This window comes from Balaenoptera musculus, chromosome 11, assembly GCF_009873245.2.
Source record: "Balaenoptera musculus isolate JJ_BM4_2016_0621 chromosome 11, mBalMus1.pri.v3, whole genome shotgun sequence".
Lineage (NCBI taxonomy): Eukaryota > Metazoa > Chordata > Mammalia > Artiodactyla > Balaenopteridae > Balaenoptera > Balaenoptera musculus.
This window is the reverse complement of record NC_045795.1, coordinates 77,102,167-77,126,484: the sequence shown is the minus strand read 5'-3', so window position 1 is coordinate 77,126,484 and position 24,318 is coordinate 77,102,167. Positions and strand designations below refer to the sequence as shown.

The window sequence follows — 24,318 nt, the reverse complement described above, 5'->3', positions numbered from 1 at the left end:
AACCAGTTGAGACCAGGTAGTTCCTTATCAATGGTTCTCCATGTTTAGAGTCATTCACCAGTTTGTAAACTTGTAGATTGCAGATCTTAATGAGAAGGCTCATTTGACTAATGATATAAATTACAAGGAAGTGCCACTTCTGTCTATTAATTAAATTTGAAAATTAATAGTCATCAACTTGCTAATGAGTCTCTGGAAATTACCACGACATCTATAGTGATCCTGATATTTTCCTCTACGTGGCTAGTTTATTTGAAAGAGCTTCCTTTCAGTCTGGTGAGGATACAGACATTAAGAAATTACTGAATATTTAATATTAAGATCTGAGTAACAGGAAATAATGTGGGGTATTAATTATTTACCGTATTCATTAGCAAAGCTTTAGAGAGTCTTAAGATTCACGTTTCCTGGGAAGCCTAATCCTCTGAAACAGAGGTCCCCAGTCAAGGGATCAGGATTAATCCTTCCCTGGGGAGCGCTCCAGGTTGATTACCCATCCCTTTCTCTCTCTCCCTCTACCCTTGGGCAGTGGAGAAGCTCGTGTCTCTTTCTCTGCCCTCCTCTGGTATGCAGTTGTTTCCCTGTCAGTATCTGTCCCAGGCAGGACTCTTTGGATTACAAGTACAGACACCTAGGTCAAACTGGCTTAAGCCAAAAATGAGATTTGTTTGCCCAAGCAGCTTAAAAGTCCAGAGATAGATCTGGCTTTAGCTGGATCGATGTGGCTGGATCCAGAGACTCCAGAGATGCCAGCAGGGTGGGTATCTTTCCCCCCACACCTCGGCTTTGTTCTTCCCTGGTTGGCTGCATTCTTGGGCAGGTTCTTTCTATATGGACAACACTGGAAGTTCCCATCCTACCAGCTTAGCAACTCCAGGGGCAAAGAGAGTACTTCTTTGCTGAGAGTCCCAGCAAAAGGCCCCAGGTGACTTGGTTGGACCAACATGGGCCCTGTGTCCATTCTTGAACTAATCACTATCGATGAGGGGTGATGTAGACCCAGGACATATACCACCGCTGGAGCCAGAGTGCAGGCTCGGTCGTACTGGAACCGTTTGTGTTGAAAATGGCCTGGTTTCCCATCAAGGAATTGGGCGTGCTTTTGAACAGAAGAAGGGGGAATGTGTGCTCAACAGGCAAAACCAACAGATACTCTCCTTCTAAATTCTCAGCCCGCACCCCTCACACACACACACACACGGGCACGCACACACATACTCCACTCCACTGTTTGTATAAACACTGACACATCCCAATTTACCAGTGAAAATGACAATTTTAAAAAAACCAAACTTTTTCTCCAGAAACTGACTATAGTCAGTTACTATAGATTACTATAGTCAGTTACTAAAGTCAGTTTCAGGCAATGGCATTGTTTTGCTAAGACAATAATGGTTTGTCAACTTGCTAGAGTAGTAAAGAGTAATTTTTTAAAACTAAAGGGAGTGGGGAGCCACTGTCCTTCTGCCATCTGTGCCCACCCACATCCAGCCCAGTCTGACCCCAGCTGGCCAGCACTCCTTGCAAGCTGGTCTCCAGGATAGAGGGAGACCAAGGTTCCCTATGGCTCTCGCGAGCATGCAGGTTTATTTTGTCCTTCCCGGGTGGCAAAGCAGATCAAGCAGAGCAGGAGATTAATCCTTTAATCTCTTTCATTGTGGCTTTGAGGGTGGGCACTGAGATGGATGCTCTGAGATCTGGCCCAGCAACTTTATCCTGCTTTCACAGCCACGGTTCTAAGCCATCAGAGAGCCCACCCTTTTCTCCAGCGCCCCCTCATCTTTTCTAACTCTCAGCTCTTTTAAGACAAATTGTGAAACATAAGCCCTCCCACCCTCCATCCTCACCTCCCTCCCCATCTCCCTGCTTAATTTTGGTTCCTTCACATGCTGGCCCCGACATCATAGAAAAAAGGTGGATGGAAAGGTCTTACAGAACCTTCCTCACTGAGATCCTGCCAGGAAGGAAACATGGGGAGATATGGTGGGAAGAGGGAGTGTAGAATAAGAGAGAAGACATACCAACACTCATTTTAGAACAGGACAGACGATATCTGGTCTTCCGCCAGTGCCACTGTTATGACTGAGTTTTGTTTCGTTTTGGTTTTAGCTGATCTTCTCTAACAAAGCCCCAGTTAGTTTTTGTCAAACTAGATTTGAATGGTATATCAGACACCGTTCTTCGGTTGCTAGCAAAAGAAACTGACTGTGGTTGAATTAAGCCCTAATAATAACAGCAACAACTGTTGTTTTGTTATTAAAGGAAATAACCAACCTAAAGAAAAGATGGAAACCAGGACAGCTTAGCCTCAGGAAGCCGGGTAGCAGGATTTAATGCACATGCCATCACTGGTATGAATCTATTCCAATCCCATTCCATTCTTAGGCCTCCCCACTCTGAATCTGAACCCTAGAAGGGGAAGTCTGATCGTCAATCACAGGACCTTGTCCTTCCTTTGCAAGGCCCTGTGATTGACAGTCCCACTAAAACTGTGTGCAGTGACAAAGGTGTTTTCAGACTGAGGTGCTGTCATCAGAAGGGGATGGATGGTTGGCAAGCAAAAACTGCAGGTGTTCTCTGCACAGGGTGACAAACGTTTGTGTGTCTTTATGACTGACCTTATTTTAATCTAAGAAAAGTAGATGTCAGGTCACACCTGGCTACTTTTCTAAAATAAAGCTACACATTTTCCAATAAGCAAAACCACTGTAATTCCTCAGTGGCCTTGAAACAGATATATCCCTAGGAAAAGAGTAACTAGCCATTCTAAAGGCATTCATTCTTGTGAAAAAAGCCAGGCAAGGAAGGAGGGGGCAGAGGGCCAAGTGGTTAAGAGGATGCGTTAAGTGTCCGTAAGACGTGGAGTTGAACTCCATTTCTGCTGCACACGGGCTGTGGGACCTCAGCTTCTTCATCTGTAGTAGGATCTTGCTTGCATAATTGTTGTCAAGATTAAATTACACACACACACACACACACACACACACTCAGACACACAACCTCTCGGTAAATCTAGCAACTGGAAAGTGCTATTATGAATATATTAAGGTTAGAGGGGAAGAGTGGTGGTGTAGTGCCCACGTGCTGTATAGAAATAAATGAGCGGGACTTCCCTGGTGGCACAGTGGATAAGACTCTGCACTCCCAATGCAGGGGGCCCGGGTTCGATCCCTGGTCAGGGAACTAGATCCCACATGCATGCTGCAACTGAGTGTTCTCATGCCACAACTAAGGAGCCCATGTGCCGCAACTAAGGAGGCTGCTGGCCACAACTAAGACCCAGTGCAACCAAATAAATAAATAATAAATATTAAGAAAAAAAAAAGAGAAAGAAATGATAGAGGAGAGTTGAAAGTTATGGAATCAATCCACTCCCTAGTTTGGGGCCTGGACATTGGGTGTGGAAGATACAAGGTCAAGGCAGGGCAAAAGGGCATAGAAAGGGGAAAGGAAACTACTTTTGTTCCTAATCTACCACCACGTACCACAGCTCATGGCCCCAGATGTGCTTCCTAAGTTTGCCCAGGATAACCTTACTTTCTGGTGAATAATAACATTAAGATCTAAAGATGTTTTTTATTTTAGAAATTAACATGCACCTTGCCTCAGTGAAGGTAAAATTTCTCATTTTTCCATGTAGAAAAGGGTGTTTCAAATGACTGTGAAAGTCAAACATGCCAAATATAAAAATAGACAATGTAGGGAAAAATGTAAATGAAATGGTTAAGAAAAATATGTGTAATCCCATGATCCTAGACAACCACTATTATATTTTGGCATATATCTTTCTAGGTATTTTTTGATGTGTCTATAAACATAAAGATAGCTCCTTGATTTCCATGTTAAGATGGAAAATAACTAAAAAATATTAATAACCCACTTGTTTCATTTCACAGTTGTTTTCTATCTTCTTTCGACTTCTGCAAAAGTCACACATATGATATACTCTCATCAGTAAAAAGTGTTATTACCTGTGATGCTCTCAATCAAGGGTTATGCTCCTATGCCCCAACCCCACTTCACCCCTACCATTGGAAGTCTCTGGTTTAACAGCATATCATGGACATCTTTTGCGGGTTTTTTTTTTTATTGGAGTTTAGTTGATTTACAATGTTGTATTAGTTTCAGGTGTACAGCAAAATGAATCAGTTATACATATACATATATCCACTCTTTTTTAGATTCTTTTCCCATATAGGTCATTACAGAGTATTGAGCAGAGTTCCCTGTGCTATACCGTAGGTCCTTATTAGTTATCTATTTTATATACAGTAGCGTGTATATGTCAATCCCAATCTCCCAATTTATCCCTTCCCCCCGCCCCCTTACCCCCTGGTAACCATAAGTTCATGGACATCTTTTGATGCTGATGAAAAAAATAGTTATCTTTTTAATGGCTTCATGATACTCTATTTAAAAATAACAGGTAACTTCTATTACATTCTTGTAGTAGAGCACCATGCTCACCGATTGACATTCATTGTCTCATTGAATCTTCACTCAAATCCTACACGGGAGGGTGATTGTGATTCCCATTTGAAAGATGATAAAACTGAAGCCCAGAAAGATGAAGCAATTTGCTCAGCTGGCAAAGCTAGCACCTGGTGGGACCAGGATTTGATCGCAGGTCATCTGACACTAAAGCCCACTGCTCCCATTATGTGTGTGCCATTCATCAGTAAAATTCATTAGTAACCTGGTTGTTGTAGGTTTTTTAAATCTTATTTACTCTAGCATCTAGGTATTTTTCTCATTTATGTTGAAATGATACGCTTTTGTAGAGCAGGAAAGGATCCATCTTGTGTTCTCAGCCTGTCTGTAAAGAAGCAGGAGCTGGGTCAGCTTTACCCCGTATCGTCTACAGTCATCAATTACCTATGTGCTTGTGTGTTTCTAAAACAACCTTGAGGTTGCTTGGCTCTGGCGATGCAGCAAAGGACTGATGGATGGCGTTAAGTCGCTGAATTGACTGCCCTTCCCCATTCCGTATTTATTTGTTTATCTGCCCTCTCCCATCATGACCTACCTGTCTGGGAGTTGGCGGAGGGGTGGATTTATGGATGTGCTGCATAGAGCTATGCCTGGAGTTGAAGCCTCTCGCAACAGCTACCAAAAAATGAAACAGAAAACAAAACCCAAAATACCAGGTAGAGCTCCCGGTACAAATGAGTTTCAGGGGTCGTTTTAGAGACACGCAAGCACGTCACTGGCCCCACTTCCCTTCTGACAGACTGAGAAGCCAAGACAGATGATGTGCCTGGAAAATGAGTTTTCCGCTACCGCCCTCTCTCCCCGTGGCGGTCTTGCTGCCTTTTGGCACTTGGCTGTCACCTCGATGTTCCGCCTCCTTCCTCTATGCTCTTGACAGTCCACTCATCTCCTTTCGTTCTGGGGCCTGGCAGTCATGTCCTACCTGTGGACAGAGGGAGCCTTCCAGTTTTCAGAGTCCTTTCAGTTTGATCCTCACCAAAGAAGGCTGGCTGGGTGGACCCCATGTGATGGCAAAGGAGAGAGTGGTTCATAGAAGTTAAGTGACTTATCTAAAGCCATCTACTAGTAGTTCAACAAATATTTATGGAGTGGTTACTGTGTACAAAGGAAGGGACTGTGGGAAACAGATAATGTGCTCTGGGTCCAGGGGTCACCAGTTATGGATGCCATCTGGGACCAACGTGCCAATATCCTCATTTCTTACCCCCTGTTGTCAGGTCCCATGGAAAAATGTAGCGTCAGTCAATCATTTTAAGAGACCAGTATATTGTGCTTGTTGGTTTCTCCTTTGCCTCCGTTTCCCCCATCCAGATATAATCTCCATAGGGTCTCTGCTTTGAGATGTCTGCTTTGTTCGTGTCGTTCATTCACTGATTCTCTCATTCAACATAGCACCAGCTCTGTGCCAGGCACTGTCTTAGGCACTCGGAAGAAATAATAGGAAAGAAGCAGCTACAATTCCTGCCTTCCTGGGACTTACAGTCTAGCTAGAGCCTCAGATATTAACTAAATAGTCACAGAGACAAATGACAGATGGCAGCTGTGGAAGGGCTTTGGGAGAAAGGAATATGGTGCTGAGAGCTTATAACGGGGGCCTGCTCCAGGTTTGTGGGACACTGATATGGACAAATGGGAGGAGAGTACGGCTTCATCATTGATTGAAGATGCTCAGATGCTCAGTGTGTTTACACATATTGTTCCTTCTTTCACTCTTTTCCTACCCATCTTTCACATTTCATGGCTCCTCGAGGAAGGCTTTCCTAACTGCCTATTGGAATGTATTCCTGGCTACGGGCACCCATGAACCTGTGTATTTTCCCTTGGTTAGCACTTGTCCCAGATTGTAATGATATTTGTATGGGATGATTAGGACGATGTCATGGAGGCATGAGGGCTGGATCAGCATCTGTTTTGCTCCCCACTGTAACCCTGGCACCTGGCATGTGCCTTCCCCCAGTGAGTGTCCAAAGAAAGGGTGAATGGGCTCATGAAGAAGAGTATAAACATTACAGCTGAAAAGACAAGCTCAAACTTTTATAGTTCAGCTCCCTCAGTGTACAGAAAAGAAATTAGAGGATCAGAGAAAGGAGGTAACTTACCCAAGGTCACACAGCAAGTTAGTGGCAGAGCTGGCCTGGGATCATGGTTTACAAGTCTTGTCACAATGTTATACTGCCTCTCCAGAAACTTCCTCTTTTGCTTCACAACTTTGATGTTCTTTGAGATCTAGACCTATAGCTGAGACACAGTGTGTTACATGGAGAAACTACCCACATTAAGCATTACAGATTTTCCGGTGAATTCCTAGCTTACTGAAGCTCGTAAGGCCTGAGGATTCATTTGAAACTTTTTTTTTCTATAATTGATTTTTAAATGAACTCTAAGGTTTCAACTGAGTACCAGTTCCCAGGCACAGTGGAGCTGGCCATGGCCTCTAGTCTGTGAAGCAAACCCTCAGCCCCCCTTCTCTCTAATTTAGTTCATTCAATTGACAATAAATGGAGCCCATCTTTCTAACATCTCTCCTCCCCAAGGAAGGCTTTGTGATGAAGCAGAAGGCAATGAGATGCCCCTCAAGCAACTGCCTACCAAAGGCATCCCCTGAAATCTGACAGGGGAGTGAACATTTCTTCTGCCTCTAGAAGGCTATTTATGCACCTACTGAAGTATGACCAGGACACAGCTCAGAAGTGTCAGATGTTTCCTCTCTGTGAATGGGAAGCGGCGGCTTCACTGCCTTGTATGACACCCTAGAACTGTATAGCTTGTATAAGCTCCCGAATGGTGGGCACTGGGGTGAAAGCAAACTATTCTTAATGGATGCTTCATCCCAGGACCCAGGCAGCACCAGCAAAGCAACCAGGGGTTCTCCCACCAGGCAGGTGAGACCCGTAGGAAAGGGAGGAACCAGGGTGAAGTCAAAAGACCATGCGTTTAGAGTCAGCCAGTTTGAGTTACCAAGAGCAAGCCCCTTCCCCTCTCTGGAGTCTTGGTTTTTCCTTCTACAAAATGGATCGAGTGTAATGCCTTGTCATTCACTCTCAGAGCGCCAGGCTCCCCTCTAGAGATGGATGATATTTGGGGGAACAAGAAAGGCACAGTCCTTGCCCACGTGGAGTTTACATTTGGGGAGGGGAGACAGACATTAAATACATATTTACCTAATCCTTGTTCAATTCTAATTGTGATGAGTATCACTGAGAGACTAAAATGAGACATAAATAGTGGACTATGTACTATGTAAAGTGCTGTGTGCCAGACATCATGCCAGATACTTTACATATAAAAATAATAACCACAACAACTTATATGGCATTAATATGAGCCACTTTTTAAAGTGCTCATCATATATTGACTCATTTAATCCTCATTTAAAAACACTTGTGCTGTAGAAACTACTGTTGTCCCCATTTTACAGATGAGAAAACTGAGGTACAAAGAGGTTAATTTGCCAAAAGAAATACGGCCACTAAGTGGCAGAGGAAGGCCCCAGGCTGTGTGAGCAATTGAGTCTCTACACTGTATGCTGCCTCTCAGGATATGACTGTCTCATTTCATCCTTTCCACAACCTAGTAAATACCATTGTTATTCCCATTTTCCAGATTTGGACACGAACGCAAACCATGTAAAGGCCCTCTCTCAGTTCCCACAGCTAGGAGGTAGCGGGGCAGGACGCGATCCACACTGGTGCCTCCCGGGAGGCTCGTGAGGGGGTCCGCCCAGGCCCAGCCGCCAGCCTCACAGGGAGCGTGTGACTGCCGGACGGCTTCCTGATGTCTGTCCTGCCTTGCTCTTGCTCAGGTGTTCCTGAAGAGCGACCGCGTGGCCCGCATGGTGCAGAGTGGAGGCTGCTCCGCCAACGACTCGCGGGAGGTCTTCAAGAAGCACATCGAGAAGAGGGTGCGCAGCCTGCCCGAGATCGACGGCCTCAGCAAGGAGACCGTGCTGAGCTCCTGGATGGCCAAGTTTGATGCCATTTACCGCGGGGAGGAGGACCCCAGGAAGCAGCAGGCCCGGATGACGGCCAGCGCAGCTTCCGAGCTCATTCTGAGCAAAGAGCAACTCTACGAGATGTTCCAGAACATTCTTGGGATCAAGAAGTTCGAACATCAGCTCCTGTACAATGCCTGTCAGGTAAGGTGTCTGTCACCTGGGCCCAGAGCTGTGAGTAAAACAGGTCCACATGATGATTTCTGTGTGCCCTAGGCATCGTTGCTTTCAACGCAACAATGTGCATTTCTTGATTAAAAAAAAATTTTTTTTATTACATTTTATAGCTGCATTGGTAAAAGTTGAATATAATCCAGGCTAGAATATATTCAGGTTTTTCTTCTGATTTTTAAAAGAAATTTAAATGTTTTGTGAGCTCCTAAAAATCTCATGGACCCTGGGTATTGTGTGTATTGTGTCTAAGGGGTCAATTGGCCCATGTGTGGAAAGTGCCAGAAGATCAAAATGATGTTTTGTTTTTTTTTTTAAAGATTGTGTGCCTTTAAAATAGGTGGTATTTACCAGTTGAAGGGCTTGTACTTCCTCAGCTGGGGAGACAGTTGGACTTAGCACCTGGTCATCAAGTGAAATTATTTAAAACAGAAAGCTTCCAGAACATGAGTTTGTCATACCCATATGTTAGTCACATCATAAATTTCTGAGTGGATCTGAGATGGCTAGCTGAGGCTCCACTTGGGCCCACCCCAAAAATGAACTTACATTTTCTCTGGATCAGAGTTTGGAGAGGTGAAGTACCCTAGATCTTCATTGTCTGTGACCCTTTCCCTGTTACATTTCTTTATTCACCCACTGTTTATTATGTGCCTACTTTGCAGTCTTTGCAGATTTTATTGAATGTTGCTTGGGAGCACTTTTAAAAGGCACATTTGCAGCCCACAGCCCTAGATTCCAGTTCTGCATGCTCAGGGTAGGGCCCAGGAATCTGCATTTTAAACAAGGGCCTCCCTTCCTGGTAATTTTGCTGCCCTTTGCCTTTTAAGAACCATTATAAAAATTCAGCTGTGCCCTGGTTTCCCTGCACCAACTCTGCCCCTAAAGTTGGTAAAATGAAGACACTGTAGTATATTGGCTAAGAGTTGTTCCTTGCTCAGAATCCAGCAGACCTAGGTAAATCTTAATATGACCCCTCACTAGCTTTGAGGCCGTGGGAGTTAGTTAACCTCCCCACATATGAACTTGGGATGCAACTGTTATGAGAATTCATGTGTATAAAGCCCAGAGTAACGTGGGGCACTTTATAAATGGTAGCAGTTAAAGTATATTATAGTCTACTGGAAGAGGCAAAAAAGTCAACAGACAACATCAGAACAGTGCCATAAATGTTTTTTTTGTTTTTTAATTTTTAATGTTTTAAAATTTATATTGGAGTATAGTTGATTTACAATGTTGTGTTACTTTCTGCTGTACGGCCCAGTGAATCAGTTATACATATACATATATCCACTGTTTTTTAGAATCTTTCCCATATAGGTCATTACAGAGTATTGAGTTCCCTGTGCTATACAGTGGTCCTGATTAGTTATCTATTTTATATATAGTAGTGGGTATTTGTCAATCCCAATCTCCCAATTTATCCCCCCCGCCCTTCTCCCTTGGTAACCATAAGTTTGTTTGCTATGTCTGTAACTCTATTTCTGTTTTGTAAGTAAGTTCATTTGTATCCTTTTTTTTAGATTCCACATATAAGTGATATCATATGATATTTGTCTTTCTCTGTCTGACTTATCTTCACTTAGAATGAGAATCTCTAGGTCCATCCATGTTGCTGCAAATGGCATTATTTCATTCTTTCTTATGGTTGATTAATATTCCACTGTATATAAGTAAATGTTTAACATAAGAACTAAAGGATTATGAGGCTTCATTATTCCTGCCTCCATAGCTACCCCCTAATTCAAGACACCCGCATCTTTTACCTGGATGACCAGTGTCTACCCAACTGGTAACCCTGCCTCCCTTCTTGCCCCATGATAATGCACCCATCACACACCAGCTCAAGTGATCTTTTAAAATTGTAAATTGGAGCATGACATTTCTGTGCCTAAAACCTTCCAGGGGCATCCCATCACCCCTAGAATGATATTCCAACTCGTCACTATGGCTTGAGGAAGAACAGGAATCTGCCCCAATCATACCACTTTCCCTGCGTGCTTACTCACTGGCCTTCTTTCTGTTTCCCCACCACATCAGATTGGTTCTGGGCCTTTGCATTTCCTCTTCCCTCAATTTAGAATGCTCTTTTGCCAAGACCTTTGCATGACTGGCACAGCTTAAATGTCAACTTCTCCAAGAGGTTTTCCAAGACCGCCCCATCTAAAGTTCCCCCTTGCCACACACCTCATCAAGTCATTCTCTTTCCCATTCCCCTGTCCTATTTTTATCAAAGCCTTTACCACTATTTTCCATTTCTTGTTCATCTGTTTTTACCTGTTTATTATCTGTCTCACCATCCCCGCCCATCCTTCACCAAAATGTTGGCCTCATCAGGGTGGCAATTCATCTCTGCCTTATTTGCTAATATTTCCAATGCATGAAACAATTCTTGGCACAAAGTAGGTGTTCAATAAATGCCTAGTGAATTAATAAATGGATGATGGCAGTTTGTTTTACTTGGTTGGTAGGGTCTTATCAACCATTGTAGCTGACCCAGAAATTTCTGGATGTTTTACTAAATAGGAATCTGTTTAGCACTTCATAATATAATATATACATTACATTCAAAGGAATTCCTGACACCCTACTTTCTTCTCAGCCCACTTCAATTCAGAGCACTTATTGCCTACCTGAAGGTAGAGAGTTTCTGTGATGGGCCGAGAAGTATTTTGAAATTCTCAAATAAGTCTCCATATGAAATTAAATTTAATTGTTCTTTTTAATTAAAATGGTACTGCATCCCATGTGGCACTTGTAGAATAGGGTAAACAGGTGGCATTACCATCCATCACCACCATCTTCTCTACCATAAGAAGATGGGTTGTCATAGCTTCAAAAAGATTGAAAATCACCCACCTGGGTGATAAGTAATACTCAAAATTACAGAGTTAGTCAAGTGTTCCTAAACCTGCTAGGCATAAAGTGATTCTAGGAATTCATTTTTCTTCTTATTGCAGCAGCTAGCTTATCATGCAAATATTCTGTTCTTGCTCAGACATCAGCGTCATTGGAAAGAGTCTATTGCTATGCCATTCTTACCTTGATGGCTTTGAACTTGTTGAATAGGGTTAAGAGGCAGCACCTTATTTTGCTCTTTTCTCATAAAAAATGAATTAATTCGACGCATATTTTCAACATCTGTTCTATGAGTTAGAAAAAATATAATAAAAGAATCATGTCCTCTCTCCCCAAAATAATGATTGTCCCCTTAGTTAAAAGAGAATTATAAGAAATATAAAGGGAAGTACTTCTTGGGACAGGAATACTTAAGGCATTTCTTATTATATTTTATACTCACACCTACATCTGATTATTGCTTCAGTGGTTCAACTCAGTAGAAATTAGGACAAAGAGCATATGAAAAAGAAAAAGAAACACAAATTAATTATAAATATATGATTATTTTTAACCTCCATGTCTTTAGTCATCTGAGTTATATAATTATATTGACAAATACCAGAAGTATTTTAAAAGAAATATAACATTGGTAATAATAATACATTACAAATGTTATAGAATTGGGTATTCTCATAACTTACTGGTGGAATAATTTATTATGGTAAACTTTCTGTAGAATAATCTGTTAATTTGCAGCAAAACGCCTTTATAATGGGCAAACCATTTAACCTGGCAGCTCTCCCTCTAGGAATTTGTTATAAGGAGATAGTTAGAGATGTGTACAAGAGTATTAAGTCCAAAGATGTTCATTGAAGCATTTTGTATGACAGTGAAAAAATGGAAGCAACTTTAATTCCCAGCAGTATGAGATTAACTACCTAGATTTTGATTTAACTGTATGAGAGAATACCGTTCAGCCAGTAAAATAGCTGAAGAAGAAAGCTTCCCACATGGGCAAATGTTCATGACATATTTCTAAGTGGAAAATCAGGCTATGAACCAGTGTGAAGACATAATCCCACTTTTATGGAAAAAGTACTGGATGGGTAAAAAATAAAATCTTCACTATGCTTATCTTTAGGGATAGCATTATGGTTGATTTTCATGGTTTTCATTTGTGCTTTTTGGCGTTTCCAAATTTTCTGCCTTAAGCACATAGGTATTTTGTAAATAGAAACAAATAGCAAAAATCTCAACAAAGAAACTATCAAAACAATGGGATAAGCAGAAAATTATCTTCAGCATTGTATTCTAGACTTCATTAGTATACCATCTTGATGATTTTTGCCATTTCCAAGTACTACCTGTGTGATTATTTATTTAATATTCCTAATTAAGCCAACTTCTAACTCACTTTTTAAGCCTAGCTTTATTCTTAGAAGTAATATACATGAAATCACAGCTTTGGTGTACTAGATCTTTTTAAACAATAGGCATTAAAGTGAAACATAACCGTTAAAATAGAAGCTCTTCGTTAATCTGCCTCTTACATCATCTCACGCCATCAGTGATACAGGAGACATGGCTATGGTGACCAGGGCCTTGAAATACTGACGTTGGTGGGATAGATTCCTCTCACGCCATGCCTGAAAACAGTCCCAGACTGACGAGAACAGATTTCACCTGAAGTCTGTACTTCTCAAACCCTGCAATCAAGTTTCAGAAATCATAGATTTACTCACTCGCTTTCTCCGAGATTATACTCAGCTCTGCAGAATTCGATCCACTCTTAGGGGCAAAGATACAGAACTGAAAATCGTATGACTTACATTCACACCCTGCTTGTATTGGTTTTTGTTTTGTTTTATATTTTCTGGTCCTTCTCCTTACAAGACAGAGCAGTTCATAGGTGCTTCCAAATCCAGAAATACACATGGTTCCTTGTATGCATATTGCATTTTAGGGGAAAGTGTAATCTGATATCTGGTGCAGCTTTGTGATGGTTCCTATGGTCTCTCTATGAGGTGCTGCTAGGAACTGCAGTTTTTATCTCAAATGAGAAATGATGTTTAACAAAGAGTGATTATATCAGTTAACATATCAGCTGTCTGTTATAACATGAACCATGTCTATCAATCCATTTTTTAAAAAGGAAGCTTAATAAATGTCTCCATATTTACTCATAGAATTTTTAAAAGTAGATTGTGTTTAGTTGAGATTGCATGGGTCTGTCTCTTAGAAGAGTTTGCTCATACTCAACATAATCATTGTAAAATCATTGGAAACCCTTATTATGAAATCAGTGTTGTTTTTATTTTCCTAAACTCTTGAGAGGAAGCAGTCAGTTATGTAGCTATTTGAGCATTTGAGTTAAATTCTAAACCTAACTCAAAAAATGTAGGATAACCTCTCTGAGAATGGGTGTTATCATCTGAGAAATGAGACTAATATAGACCTGCTTTCCATTTTCATAAAATGCAAAGATGATGAGGATGTATTTTAAAAGTTTAAAGAATGCAAAGCACTGTTTTTCCTCATTCCTTTAGTAACCTCCACATCTGGAGTTGACTTAATGACCAGTTAGGTGTACCAGATGTCTGCAACTTCCTACACCATCTTCTTAATTTTATGAGTTATCCTTAATTGCTTTGTTCTGAAATGCATGGGCATTTCCCCTTGAAAAACACCTCTGAGATGTTTTCATTTTCATATATTTTAAAATGAAGATAAATCCTTCTTAGGGAAGCAACCCAGCTAATTTTCAAGGGGATATGGATGAGTACAAGCTAAGAAAGTTAGTTGTTTCTTCATGTTTCAGTTCTGCTTTTTGAGAACAGCATTTCTGGTTGTGCCCTTGGTGATCTCACCTGTAGCTCCTGGAAACATCAGTAGTATGACCCTAACCTTCTCCTCAGACATCATTGATGTCTCCTGGGCAGCAGGGATAACATACACACTCTAACTAATTGAAGATGACAGTATTCTCTTAATTTATCTTCTCTCAATTTCTAGAGATTTTTCACATAATCCAGAAGACTTGACTGGAGGCACATGCAATATAATTTCCCAATCTCTAAACATCTTTGCATTTTCAATATTAAATTCCCCACCATTACTGAACTACTAACTTTCTTAACATTTCCTTTCCTATCCTCCAATCCATCCTTGATGTGGCCTTTGATGATGTGGTTATCTTATTACAGGGCTCTCTTCCTTGGACTTGATTAACCCTTGGCAGCTTTTCAGTTTATTAGACTCTGAGGAGAAACCTCAAATTATCAGCTTTCAGCTGTGACCCAGATTACTGGGTTGTATCTATACCTCATTACAGAGTCTTTCATCTCTATAGAAGTGCATATCTTTTTCCTAATCCAGAAGTTTCCAGAAGATCTGTTGTCTCAGAATTTGCTTCATGGCCAGGCTGTATTTCTTAATCACTTTTCTTGGCCCTCTGGCACCAATACAGTTCTTTGTACCTAATGGTCTTTCAATAAATATCTATTGAAGAAGTGTTTTAAAATCTGAGGGGGTGGACATGGCAGTCTAGTATTAAACACTTTTATTTAGCAACGTACTTTCATTATTCATAAATTCATTCATTCAACAGATGTTTACTTGCTGTGCACTAACCACCACGTGTCAGATACTGGGATAAAGCCTAAACTTTACTGTTTTCTCATAGACAAGCCCATGTTCTACCTCCTGGCTGTCTTCCTTCATGCTCACCACAAAACAACTCCCAATGACTTTTATAGCTTTTGCCTGCTCAGAGTATTGTATTTGTTTTCATTGTATTGCTATGTAAAAATTACCACAAACTTAGTGGCTTAAGAGAATACCCATGTATTATCTCACAGTTTTCATAGATCAGAAGTCTAGCATTACTTAGCTGGGTTCTCTGCTCAGGGACTCATAAGGCTGGAATTCAGGATCTGACTGGGCTGTATTCTCCTCTGTAGGCTCAACAGGGAAGGATCCATTTCCCTGATGCCTCATCTTGTTGATGCATCTCATATCCTTGCAGCTGTAGGAGTCTTCCAAACCAGCAACAGAGAGAGAGAGAACATCTCTGGTGCTTGAAGTCTCTGATTTCTAGACCCTTTTTTAAAAGAGGGTCTTAATCACCTGATTAAGTTGGCCCTGTCCCGGATTATCATCCTTTTCTATTAAAGTCAACCGACTAAGGACTTAAATTACATCTGCAAAATCTCTTCACTCTTGTCATATATTATCGATTAGAAGCAACTCATAGAGTCGCCCACCCTCAAGGGGAGGTGAATAGGGTGTGACTCACTGGGGATCATCCTAGGGTTTTGGCCACAAGTGCTTTTCCCCCATCCCAGTGTTCTTCTTAGAACTCCTTCCAGTATCCATTTAAATGTAACCTTTTAAGAGAAGCCCTCCCTTATCATTCTGCCTAAAATTGGATTCTCCTTGTTTTGGGTTTTTTTTTTTTCTGTAACAGTCCTTGTTTATTACCATCATAGAACTTCACACAGTCTGAAATTACCTTGCATACTATTCGTTCTCTTATTGTCTGTCTCCCCCTCTTGATTATCTCTTTAAGAGCAAGGACCATGTCTGTTGCATTCACCACTATGCGGCCAATACTTATCACAATCCTAGGCACACAATAGATGTTCAGCTAAATACTGACTAAATTAGTAAATGCAGAGGCCAAGGCATTAATGGTCTCCTGAGGCTTAAATGCCCACATTCCACAAAGGTGTGTGTTTGGTCGTTTGTTTCTCTTGAGTCAAAGTGCAGCAGTGGAGCAGGCATGTCAATCTGAGACCTAAATCAACCTGCTGATTCTCTTATTTTATAGTGTGGATTTCACCTGAGGTTCACGGTATGTCTCTAGCCATAAACTTTCCCTCTGGTCACAGCCTGTCTCTCGCATCACAAGGTTGGAGGAAGAGGTACAGAAATTAAATCTTGTCTTTCCAGAGTCACGTGCTGCCTCTAACAGTCATTAGATATTTGATGGACTGCTGGTTTTCAGTGGCTTTGCTTGCCAGATGTACTTTAATTTCAGCATTCTTGAAATAAGGAATGAGATCAAGATGTATCCACCACATGAACATGTTCTACTCTGTTAGCAGGAGCAAAATTAGAGGGCATTAAAGATGTGGAGGGCACAGGGCCAGAGAGCAATATTTAATTTCCCAGAGCAACAATTTTCTGATGACCCCATCATGACTTTTCATCTTACTTCTCTATCAGTTTTTCCTAGAACACATGGCCAGATATTTCTGTCTAACTGTACCTGCTATTATGGAGAGACAGACTGCAATGAAAAGTTGAAATTGAGAGGCAGTGGGAATTGGGTATTTTCTATGCAGGCTTCGAAACTGCTGTAGACATTTTAGAAAGCTCTTCACTTTGTTGCCAAAATGGAATTATAAATATACTCTTTTATTCAAAGTCCTTTTATAAGCATTGAACCACAAAATTGTAATCAGAGGTGTACTTTCAGAAAAGGACATACAGAAATAGTATTTTCTGCTTTTGCCACCTCTCACCCGATGATGGAAGCTATTATAAACCATCTAACACAGCTATGCACAGGGAGATATCTGACAAGCCTTCTGACATACTTCACCAACCCAGACTCCTCATGATCATTATTTGACTTTACCTTCTTCTTCTTCTTCAATGATTCAGACCTACAATTAGCAGAAACTTCGGTAATAGAGGGTAGTGCACTGATTAATTTTTGTTGCTAACCTCTTTTGTTTTAACTCTTTCTGAAAGTATGCATAAAATATCATAGCTCTCTTTCCTGCCCAGCTTGTGAGTGATTCTGCATGTCTTTCATGGTGGACTTTTATTCAGGGGAGGCCTCCCACCTATGTCCTGACCTCCAGTTTGAATAGTAATAATGCCTACCAGATATGAAGCCTTGACCACGTGCCAGGCACTAAGCCTAGTACTTTACATATATTATCATATTTAATCCTCATAATAAGCCTGTAAGCTAGATAATTTTACCCACATTTTAATAAGCAACCTAAAAAAGAGAGAGAGAAAGAAGGTAAACAGTTTTTCCAAGGTCAAGCAGCCAGTCAGCAGCAAAATCAGGATTTGAACTCAAGGTTATACGCCTTTAAAATCATCTCTTTCACATAATTGCTGAAAAGAGTGGCGATTTTCCATCGATATAGAAGGTTCTGGAGAGTAAGTAGTAAGTTTATTGGTCCTACCTGTATTCTAGGAAGACAGGTATGTGTGTGTTGTACTCAATCTTTTAGGAGTCTCTTTTTATATAGCCTGGTTTTTTTTTTTTTCAGGTTTTTTTTTTTTAATATCTTTATTGGAGTATAATTGCTTTACAATGTTGTGTTAGTTTCTGCTGTAAAACAAAGTGAATCAGCTATATGTATACATATATCCCCATATCCCCTCCCTCTTGAGCCTCCCTCCCACCCTCCCTATCCCACCCCTCTAGGTGGTCACAAAGCACCGAGCTGATCTCCCTGTGCTATGCGGCTGCTTCCCACTAGCTATCTGTTTTACATTTGGTAGTGTATATATGTCAGTGCTACTTTCACACTTCGTCCCAGCTTCCCTTCCCCCCTCCTTGTCCTCAAGTCTGTTCTCTACGTCTGTGTCTTTATTCCTGCCCTGCCACTAGGTTCATCAGTACCATTTTTTTTAAACTCCTTATATGTGCGTTAGCATATGGTATTTGTTTTTCCCTTTCTGACTGACTTCCCTCTGTATGACAGACTCTATGTCCATCCACCTCATTACAAATAACTCAATTTCGTTCCTTTTTATGCCTGAGTAATATTCCATTGTATATATGTGCCATCTGTTGATGGACATTTAGGTTGTTTCCATGTCCTGGCTATTGTAAATAGAGCTGCAATGAACATTGTGGTACTTGACTCTTTTTGACCTATGGTTTTCTCAGGGTATATGCCCAGTAGTGGGATTGCTGGGTCATATGGTAGTTCTATTTTTAGTTTTTTAAGGAACCTCCATACTGTTCTCCATCGTGACTGTATCAATTTACATTCCCACCAACAGTGCAAGAGGGTTCCCTTTTCTCCACACCCTCTCCAGCATTTATTGTTTCTAGAGTTTTTGATAATGGCCATTCTGACTGGTATGAGATGATACCTCATTGTAGTTTTGATTTGCATTTCTCTAATGATTAGTGATGTTGAGCATCTTTTCATGTGTTTGTTGGCAATCTGTATATCTGCTTTGGAGAAATGTCTATTTAGGTCTTCTGCCCATTTTTGGATTGGGTTGTTTGTTTTTTTTGATACTGAGCTGCATGAGCTGCTTGTATATTTTGGAGATTAATCCTTTGTCAGTTGCTTCATTTGCAAATATTTTCTCCCCATTCTGAGGATTTTCTTTTCATCTTGTTTATGTTTTCCTTTGCTGTGCAAAAGCTTTTAAGTTTCATTAGGTCCCATTTGTTTATTTTTGATTTTATTTCCATTACTCTAGGAGGTGGGTCAAAAGGATCTTGCTGTGATTTATGTCATAGGGTGTTCTGCCTATGTTTTCCTCTAAGAGTTTTATAGTGTCTGGTCTTAGATTTAGGTCTTTAATCCATTTTGAGTTTATTTTTGTGTACGGTGTTAGGGAGTGTTCTAATTTCATTCTTTTACATGTAGCTGTCCAGTTTTCCCAGCACCGCTAGTTGAAGAGGCTGTCTTTTCTCTACTGTGTATTCTTGCCTCCTTTATCAAGGATAAGGCGACCATATGTGCATGGGTTTATCTCTGTAGCCTGTTCTTTTCTCCCTAAAATTTGTTGGAGGAAAAGGAAGGTCAGCTGAGGCTCAGTTCTGTGTATTTTCTTTTCTCTTTTTAAAAAATGTTTATTGGAGTATAGTTGATTTACAGTGTTGTGTTAGTTTCAGGTGTACAGCAAAGTGAATCAGTTATACATATACATATATCCATTCTTTTTTAGATTCTTTTCCCATATAGGTCATTACAGAGTATTGAGTAGAGTTCCCTGTGCTATGTAGTAGGTCCTTATTAGTTATCTATTTTATGTATAATAGTGTGTATATGTCAATCCCAATCTCCCAGTTTATCCCTCCCCCCTGCTTACCCCCTGGTAACCATAAGTTTGTTTTCTACATCTGGAACTCTGTGTATTATATTTTCTAATTAGGATTTTAGTGGATGTGTCTGACCGGTAAAGTTTATGCTTGCTTCACTCATTTAGGTTCTACTGTATCAGTACAAGTGTTTCCTGATTTCATTTTTGAAAACATACTTAAAGCCCCACAGTGTTCAGCAGATAGTGAAGAACAGGAAGTGCTTGTCTTTCTTGTCTTGTCCTTGCTAGTGCGTGATCGAGCCAATTGGATGACTTGAAAACATGACTGCTTTGTGTCTTGCATCATGAGCATCTTCCTGTCAGGGCCCAGTGACCCCAGAATTAGAACAAAGTTGCTCTTTGGAGAAAGAACACCCAAAGAAGTGTGCATGAACATTCACATTACAAAGGTGTTAAGTGAAGAATTAAACCAGGGGTTGGTAACTATTTTAGGCTTTGTGGGCTCTGCAGCCTGTGTAGGAACTACTTAATTCTGTCATTGTAGCGAAAGCAGTCATGGACGATATGCAAAGGAGTGGGCATGGCTGTCTGTGTTCCAGTAAAATTACGGGCAGCTGGTGGATGTGACTCAAGGGCTGCAGTTTGTCAACCCCTGAGTTAAATCATATATCACATCATAACAGAAAGAATTCTTTACTTTCCACAGAGTGGCCCTATGAATATGAGATGTAGCTTTTCAACCCAAAAGGTTTTAACATAAAACTTAGCCTGGCAATTCTGTGAACAGTGAAAAGTAATGGTGGTTTACAGTGTTGGAACTGAAGACAGTCATTACATAACACGAAGTCAAGTGTGTTCTGTCAGATTCTTAATATACTAGACTCATCACAGTCTTTTTTTTCTTTTTGATTGGTTGATTTTATAAGAGAAAAGTACATTTTAATAAAGAAAGAAGTCAACGGTGAATTTACCTCACCACTGTAACATCTTGGACAAGTCACTTCCTTAAGCACCAGTGTGCTTCTCTGTAGAATGAAAATAACAACAGAATGTGCTTTACTGCGTTTATTGTGATGCCATGGTAAGTTAGTGAATAGATCACTTAGCACCATGCTTGGTATACACACATTTTTAAACTATCATTATTATTTGTTATAATAATTTATTATTACTGCCACTTGAGCCAAGATTTTGTCCATCATTACGGTTGGTCGTTATAGAATTCCACTGCTAAAACTTTCAGCATAGTTATAATTTAACTCTAGGATTGGACAGAAAGTAAACATTGGACAACTTTGGCTGAAAAAAATAGCACTCTAAAGTTAGAGATTTGGGGTTGCTTTTTCACTCTGCTACTTTGTGTTCATGAGCCAGTCACTTAACCTCTCTGAGCCTCACCTTTTGCATAAATAAAATGAGAATAATGATAATACCCACCTAGGGAGATGGTTGGTGCTACTTATTATTAGCCACCATTAATGAATCTAATTCCTGTGTCTTAGGAAAGTTCCATTCTGTTGAATAATGATGTTTAGGATTGGGCTGGTTCTCTGAAATCAGTTCTTGAAATCAAACAATCAAATCACGTTAAGGAAAAATCTGAAGAAGCATAACACAACGTCCTTGCCTTCAAGTATACAGTGTAGTTAAGGAACAAAACTAATATGCAAGCAAAATCCATCCACAATACAAAGTCATTATGTGACAAAGTAGTCAATTGTAATGTATAGAAGGGGCATGATATGGTAGAGATATGTTTATAGACACATCCGGGTATGAATCAGGCTCAGTTACTTACTATTATCTATTTAACCTTTAGCAATTTCATTAACATCTCTATAAAGCAAGGATATTAATAGCCACCAGGTAGAAATAAGAGCCTGCCACGTGCTAGAGATTCAGTAAACAGTAGCCTGAGTTGGTCATGGTAGTTAACGGCAGTGGTGATACGGCAGTGGAGGTGGCGGCAAAGGGATGTAAGCTTCAACAGCTGCAGGACTTTGGAGATCTCAGATAACAATGGGATTTGATTGGTCAGGAGCCACTTGATAGAGGAGGTACTAGATGAGTTGGGTTTGAATGATGAGGATATGGTTTAGGCTGAATGAAGAGAGATTATCTGAGATGTCTATTATCCTTTTTTGTCCAGTGAGAGACCAGAGAAGAGAAGAAATTGTATCATAAAGATAACATGGCTGATTAAATAATTAGTCCCAATTCCTCACTCACCTGTATTTAGAATGAAACATCCTGCCATTCTTTATGGGTTTAAGTAAATTTATCCACCTCTTAACTTTGGGCCCAGCCATCACATTTGCTTTGTCAATAGGCTGTCATCAGAGTTGAAAAGCAGAGGACTTGAAATATGCTTATATATGTGGTTTTGCTGCCATTGCATTTTGGTGATCTCCCAAGAGAAGGATATGCCTCAGGTTCACTCCTGAACACTCCTCCAGCCTGGGCCTTAGAATCGGGCTGACCAAAAGGTTCATTCGGTTTTTTCCGTGAGATGGCTCTCGTAGCACTTAGTTGTCTTTAACTTCATTCGAAACAATTCTGTTAGATTGTATTGACAGCTGTCATATCAGTGTGCATTTTAAAAAAGACATCAAAATTGGTGAATTTTTGTTTAGCCATTTTAATATTGAAGATGGAAGAAAACAGCATTATCAGCATATTATGCTTTATTATTTCAAGAAAGGTAAAAACGCAACCGAAACGCACAAAAAGATGTGTGCAGTGTATGGAGAAGGTGCTGTGACTGATTGAACATGTCAAAAGTGGTTTGCAAAGTTTCGTGCTGGAGATTTCTTGCTGGATGATGCTCCACGGTCGGGTAGACCAGTTGAAGTTGATAGCGATCAAATCAAGACACTAATTGAGAACAATCAACGTTATACCACACGGGAGATAGCCCACCTACTCAAAATATCCAAATCACGTGTCGAAAATCATTTGCACCAGCTTGGTTATGTGAATCGCTTTGATGTTTGGGTTCCCCATAAGTTAAGTGAAAAAAAACCTTCTTGACTGTATTTCTGCATGCAATTCTCTTCTTAAACATAATGAAAACGTTCCGTTTTTAAAACAAGTTGTGACAGGTGATGAAAAGTGGATACTGTACAATAACGTGGAACGGAAGAGATCGTGGGGCAAGTGACATGAACCACCACCAACCACACCGAAGGCAGGTCTTCATCCAAAGAAGGTGATGCTGTGTATATGGTGGGATTGGAGGGGAATCCTCTATGATGAGCTTTTTCCAGAAAACCAAATGATTAATTCCGAGTACTGCTCCCAATTAGACCAACTGAAAGCAGCACTCACGAAGAGCGTCCAGAATGAGTCAACAGAAAATGCATTATCTTCCATCAGGATAATACAACACCGCATGTTTCTTTAATGACCAGGCAAAAACTGTTACAGCTTGGCTGGGATGTTCTGATTCATCCGCCTTATTTACCAGAAATTACACCTTCAGATTTCCATTTATTTAGGTCTTTACAAACTTCTCTTAATGGAAAAAAATTCAATTCCCTGGAAGACTGTAAAAGGCACCTGGAACAGTTCTTTGCTCAAGAAGATAAAAAGTTTTGTGAAGATGGAATTATGAAGTTGCCTGAAAAATGACAGAAGGTAGTGGAACAAAAGGGTGAATACATTGTTCAATAAAGTTCTTGGTGAAAATGAAAAACGTATCTTTTATTTTTACTTAAAAACCAAAGGCACTTTTGGGCCAACCCAATATAATACACATGGAACAGAGCTGAACTGAACCCACAGTGTAGAACCAAGCCCAGCCAACTCTCAGTCTAAAGCGACCCACAGTCTAAAGCTTATAGCCAAGCCTAGTCTAGATCAGCAGAACCCCAGGCCAGCTCACAGACTCATGAACACAACAACAAACGTTGATTTGTGTTAAGTTACTGAGTTTGGGAGTGATTTGTTATGCAACATTATCGTGGCGATAGCTGACTAACACAAACAACATTTGAAATAAGTATACATTATAAGTAGTAGATCACTAGTAAGATACACTATATACTGTGTAACTGCATCTTGTAAATGCTCAGGTATAGTGGGGTTCTATATAAACTACTAATTTTTCTTCGCTATTTCAACTGCTTAATCCAGAATCTCCTCTTTTGCCCCTGTCATTTTCTATTTTCGACCTGAGTTGAGCTTTTCAAAACTTTACTGATGTGCTGGCTTCCTGGTGTCAATGTTAATATGGTAACTTTAAAAAGCTCCTTCTATGAAACAGGAAAGAAGATAGGTTGGCTGGGGTATATAATTGAGAAATAAAGCTGTGTCATTTTACTCATTATCCAAGAGTGAGGGTAGAGTCTGACTAGTTTTGGGAACTGGACAAGTGAACAGGAAGTCTGAAATCCCCCTTTATTAAAGAGGCCAAGGCAAGTTAATAAGGATTGTTAGAAATTTGCACAGTCCTTGTCCTTTTTTAAAAATTTATTTATCTTTATTTATTTATTTTTGGCTGTGTTGGGTCTTCGTTGCTGTGCATGGGTTTTCTCTAGTTGCAGGGAGCAGGGGCTACTCTGCGTTGTGGTGAGCAGGCTTCTCATTGTGGTGGCTTCTCTTGTTGCAGAGCATGGCCTCTAGGCCCTTAGGTTTCATTAGTTGTGGCGTGAGGGCTCAGTAGTTGTGGCTTGCGGGCTCTAGAGCACAAGCTCAATAGTTGTGGTGCATGGGCTTAGTTGCTCTGCGGCATGTGGGATCTTCCTGGACCAGGGCTTGAACCCGTGTCCCCTGCATTGCCAGGCGGATTC

The 24,318-nt window shown here is 40.6% G+C and overlaps 1 protein-coding gene across 20 annotated transcripts in view; it reads left to right on the top strand.

The window, feature by feature from the left end:
• The window catches only part of CADPS (calcium dependent secretion activator), a 477,472-nt gene that overhangs the window by 110,532 nt on the left and 342,622 nt on the right, over positions 1-24,318 (top strand). For all 20 annotated transcript variants that reach the window (XM_036869030.1, XM_036869050.1, XM_036869049.1 and 17 more), the window contains exon 3: positions 8,294-8,626. In XM_036869030.1, the coding sequence (XP_036724925.1) occupies positions 8,294-8,626 (333 nt within the window). The remainder of the gene's footprint in view (positions 1-8,293; positions 8,627-24,318) is intronic.